This window comes from Anomaloglossus baeobatrachus, chromosome 8, assembly GCF_048569485.1.
Source record: "Anomaloglossus baeobatrachus isolate aAnoBae1 chromosome 8, aAnoBae1.hap1, whole genome shotgun sequence".
In the NCBI taxonomy this organism is placed as follows: domain Eukaryota; kingdom Metazoa; phylum Chordata; class Amphibia; order Anura; family Aromobatidae; genus Anomaloglossus; species Anomaloglossus baeobatrachus.
This window is the reverse complement of record NC_134360.1, coordinates 254,687,477-254,708,405: the sequence shown is the minus strand read 5'-3', so window position 1 is coordinate 254,708,405 and position 20,929 is coordinate 254,687,477. Positions and strand designations below refer to the sequence as shown.

The 20,929-nt window shown below is 50.2% G+C and overlaps 1 protein-coding gene across 7 annotated transcripts in view; it reads right to left on the bottom strand.

The window, feature by feature from the left end:
* The window catches only part of OSBPL9 (oxysterol binding protein like 9), a 155,741-nt gene that overhangs the window by 7,423 nt on the left and 127,389 nt on the right, over positions 1–20,929 (bottom strand). For all 7 annotated transcript variants that reach the window (XM_075320562.1, XM_075320563.1, XM_075320564.1 and 4 more), the window contains 6 exons: positions 20,582–20,667; positions 19,133–19,304; positions 18,490–18,574; positions 15,649–15,759; positions 15,489–15,552; positions 15,248–15,388 (listed from right to left, as the gene is read on the bottom strand). In XM_075320562.1, coding sequence (XP_075176677.1) covers positions 15,248–15,388; positions 15,489–15,552; positions 15,649–15,759; positions 18,490–18,574; positions 19,133–19,304; positions 20,582–20,667 — 659 coding nt within the window. The remainder of the gene's footprint in view (positions 1–15,247; positions 15,389–15,488; positions 15,553–15,648; positions 15,760–18,489; positions 18,575–19,132; positions 19,305–20,581; positions 20,668–20,929) is intronic.

Here is a 20,929-nt window from a genome sequence, read left to right as displayed (position 1 = left end):
ACCACCTTAGGAAGAAAGTCCGGGGTCGGACGGAGAACTACCTTGTCTTGGTGAAAAAACAAAAAAGGTGACTCCGAGGAGAGCGCAGCCAAATCAGAGACTCTCCTGAGGGAAGTTATGGCAACTAGAAAGGCCACCTTTTGAGAAAGACGATACAAAGAAACCTCCCTAAGAGGCTCAAAGGGGGGTTTCTGCAATACCGTGAGGACCAAGTTAAGGTCCCAGGGATCCAAGGGCCGCCGATAAGGCGGAATGATGTGAGACGCACCTTGCATGAAGGTGCGGATCTGAGCCAGCCGGGCGAGACGCCGCTGGAACAGCACTGACAGAGCTGAGACTTGTCCCTTGAGAGAGTTGAGGGACAGTCCTAGCTGCAGACCGGACTGTAAAAAAGACAGAAGGGTCGGCAACGAGAAAGGCCAAGGAGAATGGCCGGAAGAGCGACACCAGGACAGAAAAATTTTCCAAGTCCTGTGATAGATCTTGACGGAGGAAGACTTACGGGCCCGAGTCATAGTGGAGTTGACTTCAGGAGGAATACCAGAAGCCGTCAAAATCCAGGACTCAAGAGCCACGCCGTCAATTTGAGGGCCGCAGAATTCGGGCGGAAAAACGGACCTTGCGAGAGCAGGTCTGGACGGTTCGGAAGATGCCACGGCATCTCCACGGACAGTTGGAGAAGGTCCGGATACCAAGCTCGCCTGGGCCAGTCCGGTGCAATGAGGATGACTCGACGGCCCTCCATTCTGATCTTGCGCAGGACTCTGGGCAAGAGAGCTAGAGGGGGAAACACATAGGACAGACGAAACTGGGACCAGTCTTGAACCAGAGCGTCCGCGGCGAAGGCCTGAGGATCGTGGGAGCGAGCCACGTAAACCGGAACCTTGTTGTTGTGACGGGATGCCATTAGGTCCACGTCCGGAGTGCCCCACTTGCGGCAGATTGACTGAAACACTGCCGGGTGCAGGGACCACCCGCCACCGTCCACGGATTGACGGCTGAGATAATCTGCCTCCCAGTTTTCTATGCCAGGGATGTGGACTGCGGATATGGTGGACTTGGAGTCCTCCGCCCATTGAAGAATGCGTTGGACCTCCAACATTGCCAGGCGGCTGCGTGTCCCGCCTTGGTGATTGATGTAGGCAACCGCTGTCGCGTTGTCTGACTGGACTCGAATGTGCCTGCCCGCCAACAGGTGGTGAAAGGCTAGGAGAGCTAGAAGCACAGCTCTGGTTTCCAGCACTTTGATTGAAAGGGCTGACTCGGACGGAGTCCAAGTGCCCTGAGCTCTGTGGTGGAGATGTACCGCTCCCCAGCCGGATAGGCTGGCATCAGTGGTGAGAATCACCCAGGACGGAGCCAGGAAGGAGCGCCCTTGGGACAAGGAGAGGGGTCGAAGCCACCACTGAAGAGAGCTCCTGGTCCGTGGCGACAGAACCACTAACCTCTGTAAGGAGGAAGGCCGCTTGTCCCAACAGCGGAGAATGTCCAGCTGCAGAGGACGCAGATGGAACTGGGCAAAGGGAACCGCCTCCATAGAAGCCACCATTTGACCCAGCACCTGCATCAAGCACCTGAGGGAATAACGGCGGGGCCTCAGGAGAGAGCGCACCGCTAGCCGGAGAGACTGCTGTTTGATTAAGGGCAACTTCACAAGTGCCAGCAAAGTCTCGAACTGCATCCCTAGGTACGTGAGACTCTGGGTCGGAGTCAGAGTGGATTTGGGAAGATTGACAATCCACCCGAATTGGGCTAGGGTGGCGAGAGTGAGCGAAACACTCCGCTGACAGTCTGCGCTGGATGGACCCTTGACCAGAAGGTCGTCCAGATAAGGAAGCACTGCTAACCCCACGAGGTGCAGGACCGCAATCACTGCCGCCATGACCTTGGTGAATACCTGAGGGGCCGTGGCTAACCCGAAGGGGAGAGCCACGAATTGGAAATGATCCTCTCCTATCGCAAAACGTAACCAACGCTGATGTGACACTGCGATTGGCACATGTAGATAGGCATCTCTGATGTCGATGGACGCCAGGAACTCCCCTTGGGTCATAGAGGCAATGACTGATTGCAGAGACTCCATGCGAAAATGCCGCACCCGGACATGCTTGTTGAGAAGCTTGAGATCCAGGATGGGCCGGAAGGTACCGTCCTTTTTTGGAACTAGGAAGAGATTTGAGTAAAAACCTCTGAACCGTTCCTGAGCGGGAACTGGTACAATTACTCCGTTTGCCTGCAAGGACGCCACGGCCTGCGAGAAGGCGGCGGCCTTGGAGCAGGGGGGAGTTGAGAGAAAAAATCTGTTTGGAGGGCTGGAAGAGAATTCTATCCTGTAGCCGTGAGATATGATGTCTCTCACCCACTGATCGGAGACTTGCTTTAACCAAGCGTCGCCAAAGTGGGAGAGCCTGCCACCGACTAAGGACGTGGCTGGAGCGGGCCGAGAGTCATGAGGAAGCTGCCTTAGTGCCAGAACCTCCTGCGGTCTTCTGCGGACGCGCTTTTGGGCGCCAGTTGGATTTCTGATCCTTGGCTGAGTTAGCGGACGAGGCGGAAGGCTTAGAGGATGACCAGTTGGAGGAACGAAAGGAACGAAACCTCGATTGATTCCTACCCTGGGCGGGTTTCCTGGTCTTGGTTTGTGGCATGGAAGTACTCTTCCCGCCAGTAGCTTCTTTAATGATTTCATCCAGCTGTTCACCGAACAGCCGGGACCCAGCAAAAGGGAGTCCAGCAAGAAACTTCTTGGAAGAAGCATCTGCCTTCCACTCTCGAAGCCACAAAATCCTGCGGATAACAAGAGAATTAGCTGAAGTCACCGCAGTGCGGTGAGCAGCCTCTAGCATGGCAACATGGCATAAGATGAAAAAGCTGAAGCCTGAGCAGTTAAGGTAACCATCTCAGGCATAGATTCCTTGGTGAGGGAATGCATCTCCTCTAGAGAAGCAGAGATGGCTTTGAGAGCCCACACTGCTGCAAAAGTCGGGGAAAACGCGGCCCCCGCAGCTTCATACACAGATTTGGCCAGAAGGTCAATCTGACGGTCAGTGGAATCTTTAAGTGAGGTGCCGTCAGCCACCGACACAACGGTCCGGGCTGATAGCCTAGACACCGGAGGGTCTACCTTTGGGGAGTGAGACCACTCCTTGACCACCTCAGGCGGAAATGGAAACCGGTCATCAGAACCACGCTTTGGAAAGCGTTTGTCAGGGCAGGCCCTGGGTTTGGTCACAGCGGTCTGAAAACTGGAGTGGTTAAAGAACACACTCTTCACTCTCTTAGGCGAGGTAAACTGATGTTTTTCTGCCAAAGAGAGTTGCTCCTCTGACACTGGCGGATTGAGATCCAGTACAGAATTAATAGAAGCAATCAAATCACTAACATCTGAGTCACCCTCAGAGAAATCGATGGGATACATAGCCTCCGAGCCCCCCGTGAGGGCATCCTCCTCATCTTGAGAGTCAGCTCTTGAGACAGAGCCGTGGGATGGGGAGGGGGAGGAAACCCTGCGCCTTCTCTTAGAAGGACGGGGTCTGGGATCAGATGATGAATCCTCCGTGAGCTCTGATGGACGGAGGTCAGTGGATAGGAGTCCTCTGTCAAGAGTATTAGAGGCACCCTGTGAGGGAGGCTGATGCATATTCATCAAAGTCCTGGACAAAAGTCCCATGGACTCAGCAAATGACTGGGATATGGACCTAGAAAAGGACTCTACCCAGGCCGGGGGTTCAATCACAGGTGCAGCAGCAGCCTGAGAGACCACTGGGCCTTGCTCCTTGAGACATGCTGCTGGTATACAGAGGTCCACAACCGGAGACCGGCTGTGGCTTACCAGACCGCTGAGCGCGGTGTTGTGTGCCCTCCAGATCCCGAAGCCCGGTCCCCCAGAGAGCAGCACCTCAGCAGAGATGCAGAATGCAGGATGTCCCAGAGCAGAGTGAACTCTGCCTGAGAAATGGCCGCCGGAGCGAAGAGAGGGGGCGGGACTAGGGGTGTTCCTATAAAAGAGCGGGAACTGGAGGGCTATAGAGACCTGCCGAGAAGGAGGGACGCCCCAGCAGTGGGGAGTGTCCCTCTCCTGTGTAGAACGGTCGCCGGGAGGAGCCGAACCTGTCCCTCTGCATGAGTGACATGTGAGGGCAGGAAAACGAAACTAGGCCTCCGGCGAAGCCGGGGCCTAAATTTAAGCGGCGAGGCCGACAAGCAGGCACCATCGGCGCGGTTCTCGGGCAAAAGCTGGAGAACCCGCCGGAAAAGTTAAAAACAATCACATACAGCATACTCTCCCCTTATAATAAAGAATCGGGACCCCCCAACATAAACGTCTCAGGTACTTAGCTGCTGAGACGCAGGGCCATGTCCCTGGGGATGAGTGCTCCGGTCCAACAGAATCCTCAAGGGGCTGTGGATGGAGACCGGACTCCTGCCAGGCATGGAGACCGTGCTGGCTCCCACTTCAAGCCAGAGCCCAGGAGGGATGGTGAAAGAGCACGGCATGTAAGGCTTCAGCCTTGTAAATCAACCTTAACAACACTGCCGACACAGTGGGGTGAGAAGGGACATGCCGGGAGTCCAGACATGGACCCGCTTTTCTTCAAACTCTTTCCAAAAGTCAAACAATCAGATGAGAATGCATGTGTGGATGTATGCCTCCTGAACACAAAGCGATAAACTGGCTAGGACTGGCTACCAGGGGGTGTATAAGCTCAGAGGGAGGAGTTACACTTTTAAGTGTAGTACTTTGTGTGTCCTCCGGAGGCAGAAGCTAAACACCCATGGTCTGGGTCTTCCAAAGGAACGATAAAGAAAACACAGTCAGTTCACGCAGAGATTAATAAATCTGTGTTTTAGGCCACTCATTTTTATCAAAATGCCGGACAGATTTGTCAGACGCCATTGCCAGCGCTCCTGACATGCATTCTGTTACATAAGTACAATACCTTACTCATAATATAAATTACTCATATAGCGCCAACATATTCCACAGCAAACATTACAGATGTAAGACATTCAAAGAAGAGGACTTCAGACCCTGCTCACAAGAGCTTACAATCTATGGGGGAATACGGGTGATGAAAGGTAAAAACGTTTGTAGTTTATGGCCCAGACTTTTTGAAAATATTTAGGGGCATTCATGTAAAATTCACGAGCCCGCTCACCAGGCAGTATCTGTATGTCCAGGCCCCTTACATGTAGGGTGAGGGAACCGGGTTCTGAAAGTAGGAAAACCAAACTGAACACAGTGAGATTAATGATTGCACTTTAGGGCAAGCTTCAAACGGAGGACACTGGAAATAAAAACACCGATAATGTGGGATAGAGCATTCCAGAGAACTGGTGCAACACGAGAAACGTTTGGGAGATTGAGTGGGAGGTTCAGATTATGGAGGATATTAGTCTTTGACCATTAGCAGAATGAAGAGCACTATTAGGGTGTTAGACCAAAATGAGTGAGGAGGTCGAAGCGTTGCACGGCCCTGTAGAGCTTTGCCAACGAGTGTAATAAGAGTAAATTGTATTTCATAGTGGAAGGGCCATGAGTGCAATCACTGGCACCGGGTGGAGGCATCAGTGGAGGAGAGAGATATAGAGACCCTTAGCACCCAGTCCTGTAGGCAGTGCACTAAGGGTCTGCTGAGAGCTTCTGTGGACCATGGAAGAGTGCTGTGAGGTCTATGGGAGTCGCAGGCTTAAAGGAGGTGTAGGCATATGGAAAATGGAAAAGATGGCTCCAGAAAAGAATATGAGGAGGTGCTATCTCTGGTCGGTGGTGATGTCAGGAGAGAATGGGTATAACGGCTTCATCAGCGTTCAGATGGTATGGGACGCCAAATTGCTGATGGTTTCTCCAACAGGAGCTGAGTAGAGAGAAGGAGAGGGGCGAGGACAGAACTCCGAGGAGCCATCAAAGGAGGACAAAGAGCCAGCAAACGGTCCACAAAGCATGGTGTGAAAGGTAGGAGGAAAGCCAGGAGAGCGGCACTCACACTAGATAATAGTGATGAGCGGGCACTACCATGCTCAGGTGCTTGTTATTCGAAACCAGCAGCCGGTCGCTCGGCCGGGCTCGACTCATGTACAGAGTATAAGGCTATGTGCCCACGATCCACAAATGCCGTGTTCTGGACGCAGCGCGTCTGCTCCTGTGGAGGCGTGAGTGCTGTCCGCAGGAGAACGCAGAGGTCCGTGCCCAAGATCAAGGTTCCAGTCGTTGAGGACTGTTTTCCACGCTGAGAACACCCGCGTCTCCGAAAGCATACATTGCCCTGCTGTGGCTCGGAAAGCTGCGCCACGTCTATGTATACTGCAGAAAAAAAGAAGCACAGTGCGCAGGAGATATCCATTATTCCAATCCACGGTGCTTCTACTGTACCACCAAACCAATTTACCAAAAAAGGAACCAGAAACCATAGTATAGAAATAATCTTTATTAAAGTAAAGCAAAGCAAAAACAGTGTCATTACAGGATGGTGCACTAGATGGCAGCACCCATCAACAGGAGGAGAAAAGGGGAATCACCAAAATGAAAAAAAAACAAAAAAACAAAAAAAACTGTACAAAAATAAAAAGCCAGATCCAAATTCCAGTGTAATAATGCCCAACACTATTATATATGGTTTAAACATAAAGGAATGGATGTTGTGAAGGCTGTTTGCTGAAACGTGCGTTGGGTGCGGGTGGCGCCATTCCAGCAGGAGGAGATGTTCACAGGTTAGTCTCACCCTCCATTCATTGCTCTTTATTGTTGTATCAGCAAATCCATTCCTTTATGTTTAAACCATATATAATTGTGTTGGGCATTATTACACTGGAGTTTGGATCTGGCTTTATATTTAGGTTTGTAAACAGTTTTTCATTTTGATGATCCCCTTTTCTCCTCCTGTTGATGGGCGCTGCCATCTAGTGAACCATCCTGTAATGACACCCTTTTTGCTTTGATTTACTTTAATAAAGACTATACTATCGTTTCTGGTTCATTTTTGCTAAATTGGTTTGGTTATTTGTTTGGGAACCTTTTACCTTCCCATCTATTTTTGAGTCTGAGTGATGGATATAAAGTAATTCACTAGTTTGATCTATGAACGAAGGGAATTTTGTTTACTTACCGTAAATTCCTTTTCTTCTAGCTCTAATTGGGAGACCCAGACAATTGGGTGTATAGGCTATGCCTCCGGAGGCCGCACAAAGTATTACACTCAAAAGTGTTAAGCCCCTCCCCTTCTGCCTATACACCCCCCGTGCTCCCACGGGCTCCTCAGTTTTGGTGCAAAAGCAAGAAGGAGGAAAAAGAATTATAAACTGGTTTAAAGTAACTTCAATCCGAAGGAATATCGGAGAACTGAAACCATTCAACATGAACAACATGTGTACACAAAAAAACAGGGGCGGGTGCTGGGTCTCCCAATTAGAGCTAGAAGAAAAGGAATTTACGGTAAGTAAACAAAATTCCCTTCTTCTTTGTCGCTCTATTGGGAGACCCAGACAATTGGGACGTCCAAAAGCAGTCCCTGGGTGGGTAAAATAATACCTCGTAAGAGCCGTAAAACGGCCTCTTCCTACAGGTGGGCAACCGCCGCCTGAAGGACTCGTCTACCTAGGCTGGCATCCGCCGAAGCATAGGTATGCACCTGATAGTGCTTCGTGAAAGTGTGCAGGCTCGACCAGGTAGCCGCCTGACACACCTGCTGAGCCGTAGCCTGGTGCCTCAAAGCCCAGGATGCGCCCACGGCTCTGGTAGAATGGGCCTTCAGCCCTGAGGGAACCGGAAGCCCAGCCGAACGGTAAGCTTCGATAATTGGCTCCTTGATCCACCGAGCCAGGGTTGATTTGGAAGTCTGTGACCCTTTACGCTGGCCAGCGACAAGGACAAAGAGTGCATCCGAGCGGCGCAGGGGCGCCGTACGAGAAATGTAGAGTCTGAGTGCTCTCACCAGATCTAACAAGTGCAAATCCTTTTCACATTGGTGAACTGGATAAGGACAAAACGAGGGTAAGGAGATGTCCTGATTGAGATGAAAGGGGGATACCACCTTAGGGAGAAATTCCGGAACCGGACGCAGAACCACCTTGTCCTGGTGAAACACCAGGAAAGGGGTTTTGCATGAAAGCGCTGCTAGCTCAGACACTCTCCGAAGTGAAGTGACTGCTACTAGAAAAACCACTTTCTGCGAAAGGCGTGAGAGAGAAATATCCCTCATTGGCTCGAATGGTGGTTTCTGAAGAACCATCAGCACCCTGTTCAGATCCCAGGGTTCTAACGGCCGCTTGTAAGGAGGGACGATGTGACAAACCCCCTGCAGGAACGTGCGTACCTGTGGAAGTCTGGCTAGGCGCTTCTGGAAAAACACAGAGAGCGCTGAGACTTGTCCCTTAAGGGAGCCGAGCGACAAACCCTTTTCCAGTCCAGATTGAAGGAAGGACAGAAAAGTGGGCAAGGCAAAAGGCCAGGGAGAAATACCCTGAGCAGAGCACCATGACAGGAAAATTTTCCACGTCCTGTGGTAGATCTTGGCGGACGTTGGTTTCCTAGCTTGTCTCATAGTGGCAATGACGTCTTGAGATAACCCTGAAGACGCTAGGATCCAGGACTCAATGGCCACACAGTCAGGTTGAGGGCCGCAGAATTCAGATGGAAAAACGGCCCTTGAGATAGCAAGTCTGGTCGGTCTGGTAGTGCCCACGGTTAGCCGACCGTGAGATGCCACAGATCCGGGTAACACGACCGCCTCGGCCAGTCTGGAGCGACGAGGATGACGCGGCGGCAGTCGGCCCTGATCTTGCGTAACACTCTGGGCAACAGTGCCAGCGGAGGAAACACATAAGGGAGCTGAAACTGCGACCAATCCTGAACTAAGGCGTCTGCCGCCAGAGCTCTGGGATCTTGAGACCGTGCCATGAACGCCGGTACCATGTTGTTGTGCCGGGACGCCATGAGGTCGACGTCCGGCACCCCCCAGCGGCAACAGATCTCCTGAAACACGTCCGGGTGAAGGGACCATTCCCCTGCGTCCATGCCCTGGCGACTGAGATAATCTGCTTCCCAGTTTTCCACGCCTGGAATGTGAACTGCGGAGATGGTGAAGGCCGTGGCTTCCACCCACAGCAGAATCCGCCGGACTTCCTGGAAGGCTTGCCGACTGCGTGTGCCGCCTTGGTGGTTGATGTATGCCACCGCTGTAGAATTGTCTGACTGAATTCTGATCTGCTTGCCTTCCAGCCACTGCTGGAACGCTTTCAGGGCAAGATACACTGCCCGTATTTCCAGAACATTGATCTGAAGCGAGGACTCTTGCTGGGTCCACGTACCCTGAGCCCTGTGGTGGAGAAAAACCGCTCCCCACCCTGACAGACTCGCGTCCGTCGTGACCACCTCCCAGGATGGGGGTAGGAAGGATTTCCCTTTCGATAATGAAGTGGGAAGAAGCCACCACCGAAGGGAAGCTTTGGTCGCCTGCGAGAGGGAGACGTTCCTGTCGAGGGACGTCGGCTTCCTGTCCCATTTGCGTAGGATGTCCCATTGAAGAGGACGCAGGTGAAACTGCGCGAAAGGAACTGCCTCCATTGCTGCCACCATCTTCCCCAGGAAGTGCATGAGGCGCCTCAAGGTGTGTGACCGACCTTGAAGGAGAGATTGTACCCCTGTCTGTAGTGACCGCTGCTTGATCAGCGGAAGCTTCACTATCGCTGAGAGGGTATGAAACTCCATGCCAAGGTATGTCAGCGATTGGGCCGGTGTCAGATTTGACTTTGGAAAATTGATGATCCACCCGAAACTCTGGAGAGTCTCCAGGGTAGCGTCGAGGCTGTGTTGGCATGCCTCTAGAGAGGGTGCCTTGATCAACAGATCGTCCAAGTACGGGATCACCGAGTGACCCTGAGAGTGGAGGACCGCTACTACAGTAGCCATAACCTTGGTGAAAACCCGTGGGGCTGTTGCCAGGCCGAACGGCAGTGCCACGAACTGCAGGTGTTCGTTCCCTATGGCGAAGCGTAAGAAGCGCTGGTGCTCTGGAGCAATCGGTACGTGGAGATAAGCATCTTTGATATCTATCGATGCAAGGAAATCTCCCTGGGACATTGAGGCGATGACGGAGCGGAGGGATTCCATCCGGAACCGCCTGGTCTTTACGTGTTTGTTGAGAAGTTTCAGGTCCAGGACAGGTCGGAAAGACCCGTCCTTCTTTGGGACCACAAACAAGTTGGAGTAAAAACCGTGGCCCTGTTGCTGAAGAGGAACAGGGACCACCACTCCTTCTGCCTTCAGAATGCCCAGCGCCTGCAGAAGAGCCTCGGCTCGTTCGGGAGGCGGGGATGACCTGAAGAATCGAGTCGGGGAACGAGAGGTGAACTCTATCTTGTAACCGTGAGACAGAATGTCTCTCACCCAACGGTCTTTTACCCGTGGCAGCCAGGTGTCGCAAAAGCGGGAGAGCCTGCCACCGACCGAGGATGCGGAGTGAGGATGCTGAAAGTCATGAGGAAGCCGCTTTGGTAGCGGCACCTCCGGTGGTCTGTTTAGGACGTGACTTAGACCGCCATGCATCAGAGTTCCTTTGATCTTTCTGAGGCCTTTTGGACGAGGAGAATTGGGACCTGCCCGCGCCCCGAAAGGACCGAAACCTCGACTGCCCCTTCCTCTGTTGGGGTATGTTCGGTTTGGGCTGGGGTAAGGATGTATCCTTTCCCTTGGATTGTTTGATGATTTCATCCAAACGCTCGCCAAACAATCGTTCGCCAGAAATTGGCAAACTGGTTAAGCGCTTTTTGGAAACAGAATCTGCCTTCCATTCCCGTAGCCACAAGGCCCTGCGGAGTACCACCGAATTGGCGGCTGCAACTGCCGTACGGCTCGCAGAGTCCAGGATAGCATTAATAGCGTAAGACGCAAATGCCGACGTCTGAGTGGTTATGGACGCCACCTGTGGCGCGGACGTGCGTGTGGCTGCGTCAATTTGCGCTTGACCTGCTGAGATAGCTTGTAGCGCCCATACGGCTGCGAATGCTGGGGCAAAAGAAGCGCCGATAGCTTCATAGATGGATTTCAACCAGAGCTCCATCTGCCTGTCAGTGGCATCTTTGAGTGAAGCCCCATCTTCCACTGCAAGTATGGATCTAGCTGCCAGTCTGGAGATTGGAGGATCCACTTTGGGACACTGAGCCCAACTTTTGACCACGTCAGGGGGAAAGGGATAACGTGCATCCTTAAGGCGCTTAGAAAAACGCTTATCTGGACAAGCATGGTGATTCTGGACTGCCTCTCTGAAATCAGAGTGGTCCAGAAACATACTCGGTGTACGCTTGGGGAACCTGAACCGGAATTTCTCCTGCTGGGAAGCCGACTCCTCCGCCGGAGGAGCTGAGGGAGAAATATCCAACATACGATTGATGGACGCAATAAGGTCGTTCACTATGGCGTCCCCGTCCGGAGTATCAAGATTGAGAGCGGCCTCAGGATCAGAATCCTGATCAGCTACTTCCGCGTCATCAACCAGCGATTCCCCTCGCTGAGACCCTGGACAATATGATGATGTCGAGGGAAAATCTAAGCGAGCTCGCTTAGTCGGTCTGGGGCCGGGGTCTGTGTCAGAACCCTCAGCTTGGGATCCATGAGATACCCCGGGAGGACATTGTTGGTCCAGCTGAGGTGGGCCAGGGAACAAAGAATCAACAGAGTCCCTGTGCTGAGATACCGGCCTGGACTGCAAGGCTTCCAGTATCTTAGCCATAGTCTCAGAGAGTTTTGCAAACTCCGTCCCTGTCACCTGAACAGTGTTAGCAGGTGGCTCCCCCTGGGCCCCCCCTAGCAGAGGCTCTGGCTGAGTAAGTGCCACAGGGGCCGAACAGTGCCTACAATGAGGGTCAGTGGAACCTGCCGGTAGCGGGGTCGTACATGCGGCGCAGGCAACATAATAAGCCTGTGTTTTGGCACCCCTGCCTTTCGTGGGCGCCATGCTATTATCTTCCCTGAGCAACACAATAGGGTATATAGCCAGAAATCAACTGTGCACTATACGGTGTAAAATAAACATATAATGTTACACTACTGCACAATGGGGCTAGCACCACAGGTGCTGCTTACCACCCGCTTAAAGCGGTTGTGCGGTCACCAGAGTCCCTGCCTGGGTCTCCCAGATTTTGTCCCCCTCTGCAGCGTCCGAGGAGCTGACAGGAATGGCTGCCGGCGTCCTGAGGAGAGGAGGGAGCCGTGGGCGTGACCCAGAAAGTGCGGGAACTGGTGCCTGCACTGTGCACAGTGAGGGGAGTGGAGTATGCAAAGCATGCTCCAGCCCTCAGTGCTGCTCGTTCTGTGCAGCGTCCCGCCCTTCCCCTGCCTGTCAGGGCTGTGGGCGGGAGGAAAGGAAACTAGGCCGCAAAAAAGCCGGGGACTCTAGTAATAAACGCGGCCGCCATAAAAGCGCGGCCGGCGTGGAAGTCCCCGGCGCACTACAAGTCCCAGCCGTGCCGCAAGCGGCGGTCAGTGCGGCAGTCCCTATACATAAACACACTCAGCAACGCTGAGTGTGTAATGGCACATATTAACCCGGTCAGCGCCGCGGTCCCCGGCGCACTAGCACACCCAGCAAAGCTGGAGTGTTGCTGTGCGCGGTCCCCACGGGGACACAGAGTACCTCCAAGTAGCAGGGCCATGTCCCTGAACGATACCCGGCTCCTATCCAGCAGGCTCCACAGGAGTTGTGGATGAAGCACGGTCTCCTGTGCCTGGAGACCGATAGGATCCCACTTCCACCAGAGCCCTGAGGGGGATGGGGAAGGAAAACAGCATGTGGGCTCCAGCCTCCGTACCCGCAATGGATACCTCAACCTTACAACACCACCGACAAGAGTGGGGTGAGAAGGGAGCATGCTGGGGGCCCTATATGGGCCCACTTTTCTTCCATCCGACATGGTCAGCAGCTGCTGCTGACCAATCTGTGGAGCTGTGCGTGCATGTCTGACCTCCTTCGCACAAAGCAAAAAACTGAGGAGCCCGTGGGAGCACGGGGGGTGTATAGGCAGAAGGGGAGGGGCTTAACACTTTTGAGTGTAATACTTTGTGCGGCCTCCGGAGGCATAGCCTATACACCCAATTGTCTGGGTCTCCCAATAGAGCGACAAAGAAATCTGTTATTTTTTCCAACCTTTTCTCACAACATTTTGGTTGTAAATTAGTTGCTTCTACTGTACAACAGCGTTTTGGACTCCGCAAAAACACGTTGCATCCAAAATGCTACTAACACTGACCACAGGCAGGTACCCTAATGGAAGCCAATGGGAAGCTCGAAGATCTTACCTAAAAATGCTCGAGTTCCCCGTTGACTTCCATTATACTCTGTACACAAATCAAGCCCATCCGAGCATCCGACTGCTCGTTATGAGCACCCGAGCATGGTAGTGCCCGCTCATCACTAGTTACCAGTACTGAGCACCCGAGCATGGTAGTGCCCGCTCATCACTAGTTACCAGTACTGAGCACCTGAGCATGGTAGTGCCCACTCATCACTAGTTACCAGTACAGAGCACCTGAGCATGGTAGTGCCCACTCATCACTAGTTACCAGTACTGAACACCCGAGCATGGTAGTGCCCGCTCATCACTAGTTACCAGTACTGAGCACCCGAGCATGGTAGTGCCCACTCATCACTAGTTACCAGTACTGAGCACCTGAGCATGGTAGTGCCCGCTCATCACTAGTTACCAGTACTGAACACCCGAGCATGGTAGTGCCCGCTCATCACTAGTTACCAGTACTGAGCACCCGAGCATGGTAGTGCCCGCTCATCACTAGTTACCAGTACTGAGCACCCGAGCATGGTAGTGCCCGCTCATCACTAGTTACCAGTACTGAGCACCCGAGCATGGTAGTGCCCGCTCATCACTAGTTACCAGTACTGAGCACCCGAGCATGGTAGTGCCCGCTCATCACTAGTTACCAGTACTGAGCACCCGAGCATGGTAGTGCCCGCTCATCACTAGTTACCAGTACTGAGCACCCGAGCATGGTAGTGCCCGCTCATCACTAGTTACCAGTACTGAGCTCCCGAGCATGGTAGTGCCCGCTCATCACTAGTTACCAGTACTGAGCACCTGAGCATGGTAGTGCCCGCTCATCACTAGTTACCAGTACTGAGCACCCGAGCATGGTAGTGCCCGCTCATCACTAGTTACCAGTACAGAGCACCCGAGCATGGTAGTGCCCGCTCATCACTAGTTACCAGTACAGAGCACCCGAGCATGGTAGTGTCCGCTCATCACTAGTTACCAGTACTGAGCACCCGAGCATGGTAGTGTCCGCTCATCACTAGTTACCAGTACTGAGCACCCGAGCATGGTAGTGCCCGCTCATCACTAGTTACCAGTACTGAGCACCCGAGCATGGTAGTGCCCGCTCATCACTAGTTACCAGTACTGAGCACCCGAGCATGGTAGTGCCCGCTCATCACTAGTTACCAGTACAGAGCACCCGAGCATGGTAGTGCCCACTCATCACTAGTTACCAGTACTGAGCACCTGAGCATGGTAGTGCCCGCTCATCACTAGTACAGAGCACTCGAGCATGGTAATGCCCGCTCATCACTAGTTACCAGTACTGAGCACCCGAGCATGGTAGTGCCCGCTCATCACTAGTTACCAGTACAGAGCACCCGAGCATGGTAGTGCCCGCTCATCACTAGTTACCAGTACTGAGCACCCGAGCATGGTAGTGCCCGCTCATCACTAGTTACCAGTACTGAGCACCCGAGTATGGTAGTGTCCGCTCATCACTAGTTACCAGTACTGAGCACCCGAGCATGGTAGTGCCCGCTCATCACTACTAGATAACTGCAATGTGCATGGTTTTTCCATTTTCCTAGAAATGTATGAATGAGGCCGCACCGCTGCTGCGACAGCAATACCAAAAACATCCATGCAACTTACATTCATGCGCCTATTTTAGAGCTGCGATTTGGCTGCCCTGCACTGTATATAGACATCATAGCTCAGGATAAGGTCTCTGTCAGTCCCTATATATTATGGTGATGGGTTCTTTTATAAATACAGCATTAGTATTTTTTCTTTTAGATTTGGAATATGGTAATCGTTCAGAGACACAGTATATATAGCTGTAGTATATGAGCTGTAACACCACTACTTGCAGGCTGTGCAGAGGCATAGTCCGGCTGTGTATATGGGGTCTTACATTACTGTATATCCAGGAGACTGGGCCGTATTCCCATTGGTCTATTAAAGTCCGATTTTGGACACTTACTAGATCTCTGCTGTTATTCTGTGCTTTTTGCCGCCGTAGAAGGGTTTGGTATGAAACGAGATTGTGGCGCTGTATCCAGTTTTGGAACAGTTAATGTTGCATTCTCCTCCCAGCTCCACCCAAGGCACAGTCAGTATGGACCTGAGGACACATTTCTTTATGCATTATTTTTTATAATGCTTTACAATATAGTAAGTGATACATTATTCAAAAAGTATCTTGTAGAATGAGCTTCACTCACCTCCCGTAACCATTGGGGAAAGTTAGGATGTAGTGCTCATCGTAGTCTAAACAGGACACACAACCTACAGAGAGGAATAACGGAGACCAGCTTTATCTTCTTGGGGGTGAGCTGCTTACCCTCTTTTAGCTCATCCATAGCAATACAACATACGGCTTACCTTGCCCGATATTATGGACTCCAATAGACATCCCCAAAAATTTAGACTTTGTCCATATGTGGGCGTTGAATTGTATCCTCTTGTTATAGCATTCGGCATAAAAGGCTGAAACTAGATAAGGTACAGTTTTTACATATTTACGTACTATCCCGCCAGCTTTTACATTAGATGATGGACAAACAGGCTCTTCAGAAAGTACGAAGACTATAACAATAGGGCCTCCTCCTGGGCTGCACTAGAGTCCTCGTCCTCTTCCTGTGTAAAGAGGCATATTTCATTTCTCAGGGGAGCACTGCATGGCATACAAGTCTCCCTTCACCGACTCGACACTCTGCACAAAGGGAAACATTACCCCTTAGCCCCCCATCAGCTCTCCTGCTTTTGCACTGATGAGGGGCAAATTGTCTCTGCCGTCTCTCTGCAGTATGAGACTGGTGATAGACTCTAGCCTTGAACCTTTCATTGCCCTGTAAGACTATATATAACATGTAGTTTCCTTTGGCGAGCAAAGTGTTAATGTCAGTTTCTCCTGAGTGTGTGTGAATAGAGTCCTATCCTTTCACATATAAGCAGCACCAAAAGGAATTGAGAGCTGGCATCATCCACTCCATCCCCGATGATATGTAGACATCTTCCACTATTTGAGCAAGTTACAGTGCCTTGCGGAAGTATTCAGCCCCCTTGAATTTTTCAACCTTTTCCCACATTTCAGGCTTCAAACAAAAGATAAAAATTTTAATTTTATGGTAAAGAATCAACAACAAGTGGAGACAATTGTGAAGTCGAATGAAATTTGCTTATTTTAAACTTTTGTAAAAAATAAAAAAACCCTGAAAATTGGGGCGTGCAATAATATTCATCCCCTTTACTTTCAGTGCAGCAAACTCACTCCAGAAGTTGATTGAGGATCTCTGAATGATGCAATGTTGTCCTAAATGACTGATGATGATAAATATAAGCACCTGTGTGTAATCAAGTCTCCGTATAAATGCCCCTGCTTTGTGATAGTCTCAGTGTTCTGTGTAAAGCGCAGAGAGCATCATGAAGACCAAGGAACACAACAGGCAGGTCCGTGATACTGTTGTGGAGAAGATTAAAGCCGGATTTGGTTACAAAAAGATTTCCACAACGTTACACATCCCAAGAAGCCCTGTGAAAGCGATCATATTGAAATGGAAGGAGTATCATACCACTGCAAATCTACCAAGACCCGGCCGTCCCTCACAAATTTCATCTCAAACGAGGAGAAGACTGATCAGAGATGCAGCCAAGAGGCCCATGATCCCTCTGGATGAACTGCAGAGATCTACAGCTGAGGTGGGAGAGTCTGTCCATAGGAAAACAATCAGTCTACACTGCACAAATCTGGCCTCTATGGAAGAGTGGCAAGAAGAAAGCCATTTCTCAAAGATATCCATAAAAAGTGATGTTTAAGGTTTGCCACAAGCCACCTGGAGACACCAAACATGTGGAAGAAGGTGCTCTGGTCGGATGAAACCAAAAATTGAAATTTTTGGGCACAATGCCAAACGATATGTTTGGCGTAAATGCAAAACAGCTCATCAACTGAAGACACCATCCCCACTGTCAAACATGGTGGTGGCAGCATCATAGTTTGGGCCTGCTTTTCTTCAGCAGGGACAGGGAAGATGGTTAAAATTGATGGGAAGATGGATGGAGCCAAATACAGGACCATTCTTGAAGAAAACCTGTTGGAGTCTGCAAAAGACCTGAGACTGGGACGGAGATTTGTCTTCCAACAAGACAATGATCCCAAACATAAAGCAAAATCTACAATGGAATGATTCACAAATAACCGTATCCAGGTGATAGAATGGCCAAGTCACAGCCCAGACCTGAACCCAATCGAGAATCTGTGGAAAGAGCTGAAAACTGCTGTTCACAAACGCCTCCATCCAACCTCACTCAGCTCCAGCTGTTTACAAAGGAAGAATGGGCGAGAATTTCAGCCTCTCCATGTGCAAAACTGATAGACACATACCCCAAGAGACTGCAGCTGTAATCCCAGCAAAAGGGGGCGCTACAAAGTATTCACTTACAGGGGATGAATAATATTGCACGCCCCAATTTTCAGTTTTTTTTTTATAAAAGTTTAAAATAAGCAATAAATTTCTTTCATCTTCACAATTGTGTCACTTGTTGTTGATTCTTCACCAGAACAGTCACATTTTTATCTTTAGGTTTGAAGCCTGAAATGTGGGAAAAGGTTAAAAAATTCAAGGGGGCCGAATACTTTCGCAAGGCACTGTATAATGCAGTAGGAGGTGATATCACAGGAACAGTTTGCTGCATAAAGCAAGCCTAACTGAAAGGGTTACTATCTTCATGAGCTGCGCTCACTCAGGTGATGCCAGCAAAGCCGTCCGAGGAGCGCACAAGCACAGACTCTGGCCGGATTCAATGGTCTGACAAGCTGCAGAGCAGTGCTTTATAGGAAATGTTATAGGACAGTTTTCAAGTGCATGCTCCTTGCTTAGGAAATCGGCGTTGGATGACAGATGTGGCAGTCACCCGGCCTCGAACAATACCATATAGAAATAAAAATCCCTTCGTTCTTTAAAACCGAGCTGACTTAAGAAGAGGTAAATTGTAAAGTTTCTCGTTTTTACATTTACTTTACAATTTTACCCATTTCAGAAAACAAGACAAACCTCTTAAGAACTAATAAGATTATAAACTGCCCTATATCTAGGGACTCGCACCCTATTAAGGCACATTTTATGTGAATGGAGACATTTTACAGCCTCATGTGATCATAAAAAAAAAAAAACACAAAACATTGTCCACAAATAAAAGAATCTAAATTAAATTGCCACTTACTTGGCGGATGGTGCGAGACCTGCTCGGATACAAAAGTCACATTGTTTTTGGAAGCCCAAGGAACTGGCCCTTCAGAAACCTGCTCCTGAAATAAAAGGATATATTAATGCCATTGTATGGAAAGGCCACGACGGGACGTGGGTTTGTATTTACGGTTGAGAGGTTGTTCCATAAGTAAATATTCATTCATTTTAACATAGCAAGCAAAAAAAATGTAACAAGTTTTTGGTTTTTTTTTTTCGAATCATTGATAAGAAATAATCCAGAATCTAGATATCGTTACTTTCTTGTTACTGCGCCCCCCGTGTTCCTTGTTGCTTCCCTCCCAAATAGTCCACCTAATTTTACCAATGCTTAATGTAATTATTCATAAGACAAAACCATTTAAGAAAATGTTTTCCTGCAGATTGTTGGGGTCCGCCACCCGTAACTCCCACCGACCAGCTGTTATTAGGAGCCGATCTACAGCGCCCGGCATCAGCCGCTACACGTTGGACGGAGCAGCTCCATTCAATGGTTACATTCAGAGGCACCCAGCTGATCGTGGGGCGTTTCGGATGTTGGACGCCACCGATCTGCGTCATCAATATCATATGCCAAGAAAACCTTTTTTTTTCACCAATTAGAACTGAACCCAACTTACGGAGTCCTCGTTGTCCTGTCCTGGCAGGTCCCAGTGACACTGGAAGACTTCTCCGAGGATGGGGTTGTAAGGCTTCTTTGCGACAGAGCCCTTCCTGCCCGCATGGAAGGCAGACAGGTACCACTTCACCACCTGAATCATCCTGTCTTTGGGATCTTTGTAGTCACCAATACTAAAAGAAACCACACGAGCAATATTACCGCAAATTTATGTCGCACTGATCATTATGCACCAATGTCACAGTTCTGGTATTCATACCACCGCTCACAATATAGCTCGGGTCCTTTATGTTGTTGGTGTCTCTGCTTCAGTTTTTACAAGATCCATAATGACTTATAACGGAAATTGTCAGGTTTTAAAACAGCGCAGGATATTATTAAGCTATTCTGGCCACCAAACTGCAAAGGATGGCTCCGTTCACATTGATATTTACTACAAGGTTTAAAAAAAAAAAAAATCTACAGTGCTCTCTAATACAGCGCGGAGCAGTATAAAAACACACAAAAACAAAAAAAAAACCTTGAAGGACTCTTATAAAAAAAGGAACCTGTCACCAGATTTGTCCCCATAACCTGCGGTCACCACCAGTGAGCTCTTATGTACAGTATTCTAAAATACTGTATATAAGAGCCCAGGCCGCTCTGTATAAACTAAAAAAAAAAAAAAAAAAACACATTTATAACATTCACTTAGGGGGTGCTTCGGTCCGATGGGTGTCGTCGTTCTTGGTCCGGTGCCTCCTCTCTACAGTCCATCGCCGTCCTCCTTCCCGGCTCCATTGGATGATGCGTCCTATATCGTCCACACAGAGGCCTCGATGACATTCCTTCACAAGCACAGTTTAATCAGCCCTGCTGAGGGCAGATATAAGCATTGTAGTGCTGGCGGTCTTTAACCTTTCCTCGCGCCGGCGCATCACAGTACTTTGCTGTGCTCTCAGGATAGATCAAAGTGCGCCTGCGCAGGACCGCAATGGAAGTTCCTCTGTGAATGATGTAGGACGTGTCATCTACATGGAGCCATGAAGGAGGACGGAGATAGGAGGAAGATAGGAGGTGCTGGACTGAGACCAGAGAGGCTCATCGGACCGGACCACCCCGGGTGAGTATAATAAAAGGTATTTTTTACTTCACACAGCGGCCTGGGCTCTTATATACAGTGTTCTACAATACGGTATACAAGAGCCCACTGGTGGTGGCCGCAGTTTAAAGGGGAAAACCGTGGGGACAGGTTCTCTTTAAAAGGGAGTCCATGACTGGCATATGCATGGCATACATCTGTCGGAGGTATACATCGGGGAAAACGCCAAATGTATATCCCAGATAGAAGCAAAAGAAGAGATGTGCGGACATCTGAAGCTGGATGGGAACTTCTGCGAGTGTGAACACAGACCTGGGAGGGAGGGAGGTGGCTCGGCTGTTATTTTTATTAGTTTAGGAGGGTAAATACCTTACAAACAGGTCTGGATGTGCAAAGAAATCGGCATACATTTCCAGTAAAGATCTTCTCTCCAGGATAAATGTGGGGAGTACGACCTGCAGAAAACACAAAGGTCCCCCGTCACCAACAGATTGTAGAACACTTTACACTTCTGAGTCTGAAATGACGGATAAATGACGACACTTCAATACACGGATAATGTGCCCGGAAGCTGTAAGGGACGGGAGGACATTTCTCGGGGATCGTGTATGGAAGGTTTAGCCTCTCAGCTCACCGAAGAGAAAACCAGACCTCACAATACCACGAGAGGGGAGAAAGAAAGGTGACAAGTCCCAAAGAAAAGAGATTCAAAAACAT